This window comes from Coregonus clupeaformis, chromosome 18 (genome assembly GCF_020615455.1).
Source record: "Coregonus clupeaformis isolate EN_2021a chromosome 18, ASM2061545v1, whole genome shotgun sequence".
NCBI classification, from domain to species: Eukaryota; Metazoa; Chordata; class Actinopteri; order Salmoniformes; family Salmonidae; genus Coregonus; species Coregonus clupeaformis.
The window spans coordinates 12,918,774-12,932,676 of record NC_059209.1 but is presented as its reverse complement, the minus strand read 5'-3'; the positions used below and the strand labels follow the sequence as shown (position 1 = coordinate 12,932,676).

Below are 13,903 nucleotides of genomic sequence, written 5' to 3'. Positions count from 1 at the left end.
TGAGATCTCTGGTGGGCAAACCAGAGTCCTACATCGTCAACTCAACTATCGAGGACAGCAACACGTAAATACATTTCCATTTCTAATCTGAATGAGCGTTATTAGGGTGCATAAGTATTATGATTACTGTGAGCATATTCTCCAAAGTAACCACAATAGTTTCAATCTCTCTCTCCCTTCCATTCTGACCCCTCCACTACCCAAGCGTTCATTCTATTGTTAGTCCAGTCCACTACATTTACATTTACGTCATTCAGCAGACGCTCTTATCCAGAGCGACTTAGTGAGTGCATAAATTTTTCATACTGGCCCCCTGTGGGAAACGAACCCACAACCCTGGCGTTGCAAGCGCCATGCTCTATCAACTGAGCTACAGGAGGCCACTCCAAGGGACCTGTTTTCATTGTATTATGTTAGTAATCAATAACCTGTGTGTGTTTGTTGGTATTGTGTTATTATTTAGTTAGTTAGTAAATAAATAATGAAGCAAATTTGTGTATTGCTGATTCATCAATAAGGTTAGGGTTCTTGCAGGTTCAAGGATGATGCAATGTTCAGAATGAGACTGATAAGAGGTAATTATTTAATAAGTGACTTATCGATATATAACATATATATCTTCTAAGAGTTTAATTCGGGAGATGGTAACTCGTTAAACAACTTCTTCCGTGGTGCCCCAAATTCCTAATGAGTTAATGGTTACATGATTAATTTAATCGAGTGACAATTAAACATAGATAGGTGATTCGATAAATAACAGTCATACATTAAAGTCACGTCACGACAATGTCAGCAGTTCAATTGGAGTTTAAATGTTTTAACATCTTTAATTTTAAGACTGCTGTGGCTTTATCAAAAGAGGCAACTATGGATACCCAGCTAACAATTCTAGGGAGAACATATTAATGTTGTAGACACATTTCCTGAATAAGCGTTATGTTTGGGGCAAATCCAACACAACACATCACTGAGTACCACCCTTCATAATTTCAAGCATGGTGGTTGATTGGTGGATGTCATGGTTACCTGCAGGAAGTCCCCAGAATGCTGTGCATAGAGGAGAGCCAAGGTAACCTACTTGAAGAGGGAGAGGAGATATCTGTGTGGGGACACAGCGTATTTGTGAGTGCAGAAATGTTTGTTTTGACATGTAGTAAGTATATCTTCAGATGAACAAAAATCTCTGCTCTCAAATTAATTTACTGCTTGAGGAAATGCAGTTCTGCTTGCTCAAAGTCACACTGACAAGCTCTCAAGTTTAATTTGCGCTCACCATGCTGACCTGCCCTCGTGGGACCTGTCATCTGCTCACTCGACCACATTCCTTCTCTCTCAACTCGTGTTTTACTCGCACAATGATGTTTCATCTCGCGCCCTTTTGACTTTTGAATCGGCTTTGACTCCGTACAGCCTCAGAAAATTATTTCCAGACTTTCCAGACAATCCACACTTTATTTTACACATTGTTAAGCAGATGAGATTGTGTATAAACCATATGTCAACACTGTACATTATCAGTGTTGACATATGGTTTATACACAATCTCATCTGACAGTGAACTGCTAATGAGATTCAAAGCATTATTGTGTGTTTGACCATCTGTCAACGCTTTGAGATAAATAACCGACTATACTTCCATAATGTACATCTATCCAAAATTCGGCCAAAATTAAAACATTACCCCAGCAATACTTTATCGAACACATATAGATGTTTTCATTAGTGTTTACAGCAAATTGTAGGCAACCAAACATTTAATACAGAACTTCTCTCTTATATAGCACAATTTTTCAGAAATGTAAAACAGCAGAATGTCTTCATAAAAACACTTCATCTCTTAAATGGATAAACAAGCCTTATCTTAGGGCCCGTCCCAAATGGCACCCTATTCCTATATACAGTTGAAGTCGGAAGTTGACATACACCTTAGCCAAATACATTTAAACTCAGTTTTTCTCAATTCCTGACATTTAATCGTAGTAATAATTCCCTGTCTTAGGTCAGTTAGGATCACCACTTTATTTTAAGAATGTGAAATTTCAGAATAATAGTAGAGAGAATGATTTATTTCAGCTTTTATTTCTTTCATCACATTCCCAGTGGGTCAGAAGTTTACATACACTTAGGTTGGAGTCATTAAAAGTCGTTTTTCAACCACTCCACAAATTGTTAACAAACTATAGTTTTGGCAAGCCGGTTAGGACATCTACTTTGTGCATGACACAAGTAATATTTCCAACAATTGTTTACAGACAGATTATTTCACTTATAATTCACTGTATCACAATTCCAGTGGGTCAGAAGTTTACATACACTAACTTGACTGTGCCTTTAAACAGCTTGGAAAATTCGAGAAAATTATGTCATGGCTTTAGAAGCTTCTGATAGGCTAATTGACATCCTTTGAGTAAATTGGAGGTGTACCTGTGGATGTTTTTCAAGGCCTACCTTCAAGCTCAGTGCCTCTTTGCTTGCCATCATGGGAAAATCAAAAGAAATCAGCCAAGACCTCAGAAAAACAATTGTAGACCTCCACAAGTCTGGTTCATCCTTAGGAGCAATTTCCAAACGCCTGAAGGTACCATATTCATCTGTACAAACAATAGTACACAAGTATAAACACCATGGGACCACGCAGCCGTCATACACCTCAGGAAGGAGACGAGTTCTGTCTCCTACAGATTAATGTACTTTGGTGCGAAAAGTGCAAATCAATCCCAGAACAACAGCAAAGGACCTTGTGAAGATGCTGGAGGAAACAGGTACAAAAGTATCTATATTCACAGTAAAACGAGTCCTATATCGACATAACCTGAAAGGCCACTCAGCAAGGAAGAAGCCACTGCTCCAAAACCGCCATAAAAAAGCCAGACTATGGTTTGCAACTGCACATGGGGACAAAGATCGTACTTTTTGGAGAAATGTCCTCTGGTCTGATGAAACAAAAATAGAACTGTTTGGCTATAATGACCATTGTTATGTTTGGAGGAAAAAGGGGGTTGCTTGCAAGCCAAAGAACACCATCCCAACCGTGAAGCACGGGGGTGGCAGCATCATGCTGTGGGGGTGCTTTGCTGCAGGAGGGACTGGTGCACTTCACAAAATAGATAGCATCTTGAGGAAGGAAAATTTTGTGGATATATTGAAGCAACATCTCAAGATATCAGTCAGGCAGTTAAAGCTTGGTCACAAATGAGTCTTTCCAATGGACAATGACCACAAGCATACTTCCAAAGTTGTGGCAAAATGGCTTAAGGACAGCAAAGTCAAGGTATTGGAGTGGCCATCACAAAGCCCTGACCTCAATCCTATAGAAAATATGTGGGCAGAACTGAAAAAGAGTGTGTGAGCAAGGAGGCCTACAAACCTGACTCAGTTAGAACAGCTCTGTCAGGAGGAATGGGCCAAAATTCTCCCAACTTATTGTGGGAAGCTTGTGGAAGGCTACCCGAAACGTTTGACCCAAGTTAAACAAATTAAAGGCAATGCTACCAAATACTAATTGAGTGTACGTAAACTTCTGACCCACTGGGGATGTGATGAAAGAAATAAAAGCTTTTTTATGGCGGTTTTGGAGCAGTGGCTTCTTCCTTGCTGAGCGGCCTTTCAGGTTATCTCGATATAGGACTCGTTTTACTGTGGATATAGATACTTTTGTACCTGTTTCCTCCAGCATCTTCACAAGGTCCTTTGCTGTTTGGGATTGATTTGCACTTTTCGCACCAAAGTACGTTCATCTCTAGGAGACAGAACGCGTCTCCTTCCTGAGCGGTATGATGGCTGCGTGGTCCCATGGTGTTTATACTTGTGTACTATTGTTTGTACCGATGAACGTGGTACCTTCAGGCATTTGGAAATTGCTCCCAATGATTAACTAGAGTTGTGGAGGTCTACAATTTTTTTTCTGAGGTCTTGGCTGATTTCTTTTGATTTTGCCATGATGTCAAGCAAAGAGGCACTGAGTTTGAAAGTAGGCCTTGAAATGCAGCCACAGGTACACCTCCAATTGACTCTAATTATGTCAATTAGCCTATCAGAAGCTTCTGAAGCCATGACATCATTTTCTGGAATTTTCCAAGCTTTTTAAAGGCACTCTGAACTTAGTGTATGTAAACTTCTGACCTACTAGAATTGTGATACAGTGAATTATAAGTGAAATAATTTGTCTGTAAACAATTGTTGGAAAAACTACTTGTGTCATGCACAAAGTAGATGTCCTAACTGACATGACAAAACTATAGTTTGTTAACAAGGAATTTGTGGAGTGGTTGAAAAACGAGTTTTAATGTGTCCAACCTAAGTGTATGTAAACTTTCGACTTCAACTGTAAAGTGCAGCACTTTTTACTAGACCTCTAAGGGCCTTGGTTTAAAAGTAGTGCACAAAATAGGGAGTATGGTGCCATTTGGGATTCGGCAGATATAATGTTACTGTATTATCATCAGGACAGATAACATTTCTGATGACAAAAATGTTTGGTAGAAAAGAGGAAAACAGGGAAAGACCCCAAACAAGTGATGTATTCAATTAAAAAGTACTCCCCAAAAACAAAATAAAAGACAAAACTTGGTGCATGATCCACATGCACAGTAATAATATGTTCAGTGCAATATATGAAGAGTTTATTTCCAAAACGCTCTATCCACACATTTTTCACATTTGTGTTTTTTCATCAGAAATTATTGCTTATGGGTACCGTCATGTGTGTGTAAAATATTACTGTTCTCAGATTTTTTATTCATAGATTTTAGATGTGTATGAATTATTTGTATTTTTTTTAAAGATGCTATATATCCATCCTTTAGCTGGAATGGAATGTTCGTGTCCTGTATATTTCTCTGTGATATGTGGTTGTCTCACCTAGCTATCTTAAGATCAATGCACTGGATAAGAACATCTGCTAAATGACTCAAATGTAAAATGTAAATGATTTACACACAGATCTCATATTACTGTAATGAATATTATTTGTAAACAAAATAATCATATTGATGTCACAAATGTATAATTTGTACCGTTCTTTATAAAAAATGTAGTTATTTGTTAAATTTCACTGTGTAAACCTAGCATTAATACTTATTTCTCTGAGAGTGAGGAAGATATATACAGTAGCATTTAGCAAAAAAACATGATTATTTGTCTCTCTGAAATGAAACCATCAAGTGATAGATTTTAAACAAATACATTTCTGTCAATGAACAACCATGCCATGATTAGATAGTGAAAAAACAAACCAATCGCTTACATAATTTCTTTAAACAATAAAAGCTCATTTACCAACATTTCTGAAAATGGATTTACAGGATAACGTTTGGGAATGAAACTCTTCATATACTAATATAAGTCAGGGAATGTGTACAGTACAAGGTAATGGTTACCAGAAGGACCAGTATCAAGTAAAGGCCTTTGTCTCCCAATCCTACAAAATACAAACAAAGAGAACACATGGTACATTAAATTTAACAATTATATTTAGCAATTTGACTTACATTCCTCCATTAAATTGTCTTGATATGGTTGTCTCAATGGAGCAGAGTGATGTTCAGAATAGATTGCTCTTATCAGATTATCAGACCATATTTAGGATAAAGCTTACCTTCTTTCTCTGAAACACCTTGCCATGCTCAATAAATAGGGCGGAAGGGGCTCTTTTCAATGAGTTTTTAGCGGAGGCGGTCCGTCGCAATAGCGGAGTGAAGAACCCACCCTGTTGAGACAAGGCCTATTAAATGAGTACAGACCTTAGAGAAGACCCATGCTGTCAGGAGCTCCAACTTCACCACAATGTCACAGTGACCCAGCCAAAAGGAGATAAAACACAAACTCGTACTGGTAAGGAGAGTTTACAATGTGTCAAGCAACTTTGGTCGGCCCAAGAACCCTTTCAAGTTCTACATGAAGAGGTTATTTTTGGCTAATGATATCAAGGGCCTCATCTTTGAACTGGCTCCTCTGGTCATTGTATCTAAAGACTGGGAAGGACTACTATGTATGTGTACTGTAGGCTAATTGCTTCTCAACACACAGGCATCTGTACTAACGACAGGAATCAAGGCAAGTTACACATACATTTTTTGTTAGACAAGAAAGGAATAAAGGAAGAAAATGTGTCCAACCTTAAACTGGAGAGAAGATTAAACATTTCCTTTTTGATGTTTTTTCCTTGATTTATTAATGAGTCACCTTAGGAATTTGACAAATTCTGTTTGGCCTACCCATGTCACACTATGAATCAATTTGTAGTTTCAGTACAACACACTAGCATAACACACTAGCATTCCAAACAGCAAGTGACAGCATTGTGCCGCAAAACTTCACTGTAGGCTATCTGAACCCATATTTATAAAACTTCTCAGAGAAGGAGTGCTGATCTAAGATCAGTTTAGCATTTTAGAGCATCATGAATATGATTATATGGACATGGGGGACCGGATCATAGATCAGCACTTCTACTCTGAGCCACTTTATGTATATGTGCCCTGGATATTTTCAGGGATGAGAATTCTATGGATGGCATAAAATGGTTGTGGGTGGCAGCGTACAATGGCCTTACCTGTGCCCGTTCTGTACAGAAAGCCAGAGACCGTCTGAAGCAGGTGCGTTTGGTTGTCTTCCCTGCAGTGATGAGGTTCATCTCTGATCCGGCTCTCAGCTGCAACCACCTCTTCCCGGTCAAGTCCAGTTTCTGAACCCCCAGCTCCACCTCACACAATTGACTACCTGTTAAAGAGCAGTCACTGTCACAAATCTGCAGTAAATACCTACATTAAATACTTGTAAAAAACAAATAAACACTAACATTTAATAAAATAAGTAATATTGTAATAGCAATAGCATCAATTTGAAATTGAAAGATGGAACTCAACTCTGTTCCAAAGACTCAAATTAGTTTTGTTGACAGGAAAATATGATATCTTGTGTTATTAAGAGGCCCTTATACTGACATTCTGAAAAAAGGCTAGATCCCACTGCCATGACCAAACCACCAGAAACGACAGATAACCAATGCTCTCCAAATTCAGAGCACATAGGCGTATTTCCCTCCACAACTACGAGAAAGAATCATAGCTCACTGCTTAATAGTGAGTAAGAGCTGGAGGAACCGTGGCCTTACATGCCCTCCTGGCCTGCACACTCTTTTCAACTGTGTTCCATATTTTCAGTAGCCTGGTCCCAGATCTGTTTGTGCTACCTTATCACTCATTTTCATGTTTGGCATGATAGCACAAACAGATCTGGGATCAGACTCTATCTTCAGCCCTCAGCTCTTAAATAACCCAAAGCTTGGGGGCATTACATGAAGTAGTCCCAAAGTTTAATACTGTATCTAAACTCCTCAAAAACAGTGGGGTAGAGACCAGAGTAACAGGGTTCCCACCACTATAAAGCACTATGCCTTTGTGTCTGTGTAGTGTTTTACATTGATGCAACAGCATGCAACTGCAACGCAACAAAGCTATTGGATGATGGTGGTAAATGCTGTGCAGAGAATCTATAATAACATACAATTATGTAGAAATTTTTCTAATTCAAGCTAGATGTAGTAGAATTGTTTTACTTTAAAGTCGAATCCAACTCACTGTGGTTGTTAAAGATTTCAGTGTTGCTGTAGTTGACTGAATCCTTAGATAACACCGACTCTCCCCTGGCAACTTTTTGGGAATTCTGGAACTGATGAGAGCAAAACAAAGGAAATCTATTGAAATATCACACTGACTTCTTTGTACTGTTTTCTGTTTACAGTTTTTTTTTTTTTTTTTTACAGTTTATTAAAAAAAGAAATGTACGCTTCTGACTATCACCTGACCATGTCCTTATTCAAGCCTGACGGTACAATAAGTCAAAGTCTCTCGAAACCCTGGACACACAATGCTGTACGGTGTATTAGGCAGGGATTCAAACCAACTCAGATTAACTACCTGCGCACTGTGATAGACTTTTAAAGGCAATTTTACGGACATTCCTGGTGATTGTATTCGCCGCACACGACATGGATGTCAGCTCAAACATGAGTCGCCTTTAGAAGTCCATGAATCTGCATTGGTTAGAATCCCAGCCTTAGTCTTACAGAACCCAAGAAAAAAGTAGCAAAGGAGTGAAGTCGGAACATCCTTCTAAAATCTCGCTATACAACTCATTTACAGCTCCTGTTTGCCCCCCCAGAATGGGCGTACCATGTGCTCCAGTATGGCTGTGTTGGAGTAGATGGGTTGCGAGTTGCCACTTCCATAGAGCTGGTGAAAGGGGTCGTCGATGTACATGTTTGAGGTCGGGAACCTTAGTTCCTTTAAACCACTGATGGTAAGAAAAAAATGTTAACCAAGTGACCGTATGCATTTTAAAACATAGTTCAGGGCCTGTATTCACAACGTGTCTTAGAGTAGGAGTACTGATCTAGGATTTGTCTATATAATCTATCAAATCTGATTTTAGATCAGCAATCCTACTCAGAGACACTTTGTAGATATTGACCCTGTTCTGTAGATTTTCATAGTAGATAATCACACTAAAGGTCTTCACGGGTCCGACTGAACCCGAAATACCAGAGACCTGACCCGGGTCCAAAATTCGAACTTTTCCCTCGGGTCCGGTCGGATCCTGTTTGATTGTCATCCGGTCTCGGGTCTATGCAACTATGGCTGATAGACCCGAGTGGACCTGAATGGACCCGACAACGACTCAGAATAGTATGCAGCATATTTATTTTACGCTTCTACGGTGAATTTATTGACTTATAGAAGGCCTAGCCAACATATAAAGACCTATTCGTTAACCAGAAGAGCAACTTGGTCGATAACATTTTTTTTGTCACTCGGGTCTAAAAAAGAAATATCGGATCCGTTCTGGTAAGGGCCTACAGGTCTAGGTCTGGTTGTTGTTGGGTCCATCCGTGTTCAGGTCTGATTGTTCTCGGGTCCATTCGTGTCTGGGTCCCCCTTAAAAAGGAAATATCGGGTCCGGGCCAACTTTTTGAACCTGAGAAGACCTCTAAATCAGACACATAGTAAAGGATCAAGTGATCACCATAAACATTTATTACCTCAGGTCGCCAGCAGATTTTGAGGTGATGTCATGGTGGTACAGAGAGTCAGTCTGACCCTGACTTACACTCCCGTCCTGCAGGAGCTGCACCCACTGCTCTTTCTCATCTGCACAGCCGGCCTGGAACAAAGACATGGATGAACAGAGCAAGAGAGTGGTTGTGTGAGAAAGAGATAAAGAGAACGAGGTAGACAGAGAAAGAAGAAGGAGAGCTTCAACAACACTCCATGCACTGTTCCAGGAATAATTTGGTGCTATTTTATCCTGCACAGCTCCTTTTTTGGGTTTTGACTTATTTTATATTTAAAATGAACCTGTAGGAAATAATTGGGTCGCTTTTGGTAGTGACCGCGTATATATAGCAAGTTTCTCTTTTTTTTAAATGTAAGAGTGTTGAATGACTTTCCACCATGATCTAATTGAACCACACTGACGTTAAGTGACTAAACTCATAGTGATCCATGAACTATCCCTGACCCCCTTTACAACACCAAAAGCCCCAGCTGAATATCCACCATGTTCCTCATATTTTTACCAGGGAGTAGGTTGAAGTTTCCCCTGGATACTGATCTTGGGTCAGTTTTGGATTTCCCCCAATAATTGTAAGGTTACGATTGGGGGAGGGGAAGCTGATCCTAGATATGCACCTAGGGGGAACTTCACCCCGAAGCTCTTACCTCCAGTACTGCCACCTGGTCTCCGTGTTGGACCACAGTGATGCGGTAGGCCTGAGGCGTGTCGGAGTCCGGTCGAACCTGGCAGCCTCTCAGTGGCACCGTGTACTGGGGGCTCTCCTCACAGCCCTTGTCTCGGAACATCTTCAGCACCCCGCCCTCCACCTGACACCACAGGCTCTGCCACTGGCAGTTCATCAGCACGTTTAGAAACCCTGCAGCCCAAACAGGAAACGGGGTCAAAGGGCATGAGAGCCTTGAGATAGATGAGATAGCCTGGTCTTGCACTAACTACTATGGTCATGACTAGGGCTGTTACGGTGACCGTATTACCGCCATACCGGCGGTCACGAGTCATGATGGCAGTCAAATTCCACGTGACTGTTTAGTCAGGGTAATTAGGCTTCTCCAAGCTCTGATGCTGCTGATGGTCATTAGTAGCCTACCAAACTTACTAACTGCCTGGTACTCCGCACTCTATTGTCCCTCTAATCACTCTGATATCAATACGAATGTAATCGAAAATCAAACACTTCATGAGAGCCCATGAGCTCATGTTGCGCAACATTTCTATAGGCTGTGCAATTGCGTGAGAAAACAGAGTGATGGCCTCTATTAAAAAGAGAAGGATCCCATCAGCTTTCTATAGGCTAGGCCTACTATATTTATTTCTCAACTTTCCTAATATTAAGCACATTGCTTCTGTTTAAAACAGGAGTATAGCCTACGTGGCTGGCATGAAAATGAACCATGGGAAAAGCGTCCTCCATTCGCTATTTAACTGCATAGATGACATTTATTTTTTTCTGCTGCCCGTTTCGAGACAGGTGCATGATAATGGTCCGTTCTAAATCAAACAAAATTTCACACATATATTATTTAGTATATGTAAAGACAAGATTAAATCAAAAATATTGTGATGGGTGACAATATTAGCCTATCATTTGTGAATGATATATTATAACTTGTGAATGACGCCCAGCTTAAGGCAAACAGCACATGCTTTTTTTTGCGAGTTTTTCAAATCATAGTCACACACCTCATGTAGCCTAGCACATAGGCCTATATGTTTTGATAAGGTTTGTATCACAACTAAAGTGGCCAGATAACTTATTACAATGAAACACACTAATCCGCTTTACAACGGGTGTCACGATCGTTTACGAACGAGAAGGACCAAGGCGCAGCGTGATATGCATTTATATTTATTTACGGCTAAACACACGACAAAACAACAAACGAAACGTGAAGTCCAAGGTAGCATACAAACAACATACCTTACACAGAACATACACACCCTGACTCAACAAATAAACGTCCCCTGAGTCAGGGCGTGACAGTACCCCCCCCCAAAGGTGCGGACTCCGACCGCGCCACATAAACATAACAGGGTAGGGGCCGGGTGGGCATTCCGGATCCGGCTCCGGGCGTGACCACCACTTTCTCTCCACCTCCCTGTTGCGCCCCTGGTTTGGTCTGGACCTCGGCGCGCTGCTTCCCCTCTCCTTCCTCCCACGAAGTACCAAGCCCTGTCTGGACCCTGGTGTGGGAGACCCCGAACCTGGAGAGGGGCTGACGTCTGGGTCTGGACTGGAACCGCTGACTGGAGCTGGACCCGACGATGGTGGATCGAACTGCACAGGCTCCGCTCCCAGTCCGGCCCGTGCCTGTCCCACCGGTGCCTGGTCCGGCACCGGTCAGCTGCTCCACTCCGGAGCCAGAGCAGTCCGCTGACCGGAGCTGGATCAGGCACCGGTGGAGCGGACTGCTCTGGCTCCGGAGTGGAGCAGCTGACCGGTGCCGGACCAGGCACCGGTGGGACAGGCACGGGCCGTGCCGGACTGGACACACACACCACTGGCTTGGTGCGAGGAGCAGGAACAGGCCGGACCGGGCTGGCGACGCGCACCACTGACTTGGTGCGAGGGACAGGAACAGGCCGAACCGGGCTGGCGACGCGCACCACTGACTTGGTGCGAGGGACAGGAACAGGCCGGACCGGGCTGGCGACACGCACCACTGGCTTGGTGCGAGGGGCAGGAACAGGCCGGGCCGGGCTGGCGACGCGCACCACTGGCTTGGTGCGAGGGGCAGGAACAGGCCGGACCGGGCTGGCGACGCGCACCACTGGCTTGGTGCGAGGGACAGGAACAGGCCGGACCGGGCTGGAGACGCGCACCACTGGCTTGGTGCGAGGGAAAGGAACAGGCCGGGCAGGACTGGGAACACGCACCACTGGCTTGGTGCGGGGAGCAGGAACGGGCCGGGCCGGACTGGGAACACGCACCACTGGCTTGGTGCGGGGAGCAGGAACGGGCCGTACCGGACTATGGAGGCGGACTGGAGGTCTGGAGCGGAGAGCTGACACAACCCGTCCTGGCTGGATGCCTACTTCCACACAATATGTGTGAGGCATTAGCACAGGACGTATGGGGCTGTGCACGCGTACTGGCGATACAGTACGTAGCACCGGCGCAGGATATACGGGACCGAGGAGGCGTACTGGAGACCACGAGCGTTGAGCCGGCACACCCCGTCCTGGCTGAATGCCCATCTTCGCACGACACGTGCGTGGTGCCAGCACAGGACGCACAGGACGTATAGTACGTAGCTCCGCATAACACGGAGCCTGCCCAGTCACACGCTTCCTTGCATGAGTACGGGGAGTTGGCTCTGCTCTAACACTAGGCTCCGCCAACCAACCTTTTAGCCCCCAATTTTTTATTTATTGGGGCTGTCTTTCGGGCTTCCTCCTCGGCCGGCACCTTCTGCGTTGCCGCTGCTCCTCTCTATAGCGCGCCTCCACTGTCTCCTCCCAAGGACGGCGATCCATTCCGGCCTGAATCTCCTCCCAAGTCCAGGATCCCTTCCCGTCCAGAATCTCCTCCCAGGTCCAGGCTGTCTGCTCCTGGACACGCTGCTTGGTCCTCATTTGGTGGGATCTTCTGTCACGATCGTTTACGAACAAGAAGGACCAAGGCGCAGCGTGATATGCATTCATATTTTTTTACGGCTAAATACACGACAAAACAACAAACGAAACGTGAAGTCCAAGGTAGCATACAAACAACATACCTTACACGGAACATACACACCCCTGACTCAACAAATAAACGTCCCCTGAGTCAGGGCATGACAACGGGTGTAGAGCCTTACTGGCATACATACATACGCAGCTCGTGAGTTTCAAGTTTGGGGTAGAAAATGTTCACCATAAAAATACACCTTTACATTAAAAGCATTACATGCATAATCGCATTTGTGGTCACTTTTGAGAATGGTGTTTTCCTGCTAATGGAACATTCGCGCTTATAGCCTACTGCCGTGTGCGCATTGCTGAGCTTATAATGTGAAGAAATAACCTAATAGTTTATCAACATTTTAAGCTAAACATTCTCATCTGTTGCGCCAGGCTCATTGCTTAAAACAGGTTTTTTGATGCTAGGGGTTGTATTAATTTGGGATCTATCACATCCCACAACTGTCCCAGAATATGTTTGGAATATTTATTTGTCGCACAGAATAGAATAGATCAACTATTCTACTATGGGTGATAGTAGAGTGACATAGGCTTGTGCTTTTGCTGTTCGTTAGGCCTACTCTTCTTGTTGGCTGACGAAAAATAAATGTGGACAGTTCTTCCAATATCTTCAATATGCGCCTCAGAATTGGATAAGGACTCGCGCAGTTGCGTCCCCGATATGTCTGTCTTCACCTGTAATAATAATTATATTCAGCCCAAGGGCACAACGACCACTTGCCGCAAAAGGCATGGATGTTTTTACGGGGCATTACGGCCACACAAAGGGGATGCAGCCGGGAAATTGGAGGTATTATCAAGTGCTTGTCAAATTGTGAAGGAGAGACTGATAAAGTGTGTACAGCCTGCGCAAAAAACAAAGCAGAGCTCATGCCTTTCATGCAACCTTTTTCAAATCATCATTAGAGTCACATCATGCAGCCTTAGAATGTAGAAAAAATCTAAACATATAGCCCAACATTTGAATCACAACTAAAGTTATATAAATAAATTAAGCAGTAAGCATACCTGTTTCTTTGTTAACCATCAACACATAACATGTGCACACTCCCTCAAATCGTTTGGAGAAAATATCATTTTTATTTTATTCAGCTATGTTCAATTGTATTCTTCATACTATAAAATAATGCCATGGAATTCTAAGCAA

The 13,903-nt window shown here is 42.9% G+C and overlaps 1 protein-coding gene across 1 annotated transcript in view; it reads right to left on the bottom strand.

The window, feature by feature from the left end:
• Positions 1-5,286: 5,286 nt before the first annotated feature.
• The window catches only part of LOC121587240 (actin filament-associated protein 1-like 2), a 47,395-nt gene continuing 38,778 nt past the window's right edge, over positions 5,287-13,903 (bottom strand). Inside the window, exons 10-16 of the mRNA XM_041904153.2 lie at positions 9,720-9,931; positions 9,041-9,162; positions 8,175-8,295; positions 7,581-7,671; positions 6,554-6,720; positions 5,597-5,707; positions 5,287-5,419 (exon numbers count right to left, since the gene is read on the bottom strand). Coding sequence (XP_041760087.1) covers positions 5,393-5,419; positions 5,597-5,707; positions 6,554-6,720; positions 7,581-7,671; positions 8,175-8,295; positions 9,041-9,162; positions 9,720-9,931 — 851 coding nt within the window. The 3' untranslated portion in view covers positions 5,287-5,392. The remainder of the gene's footprint in view (positions 5,420-5,596; positions 5,708-6,553; positions 6,721-7,580; positions 7,672-8,174; positions 8,296-9,040; positions 9,163-9,719; positions 9,932-13,903) is intronic.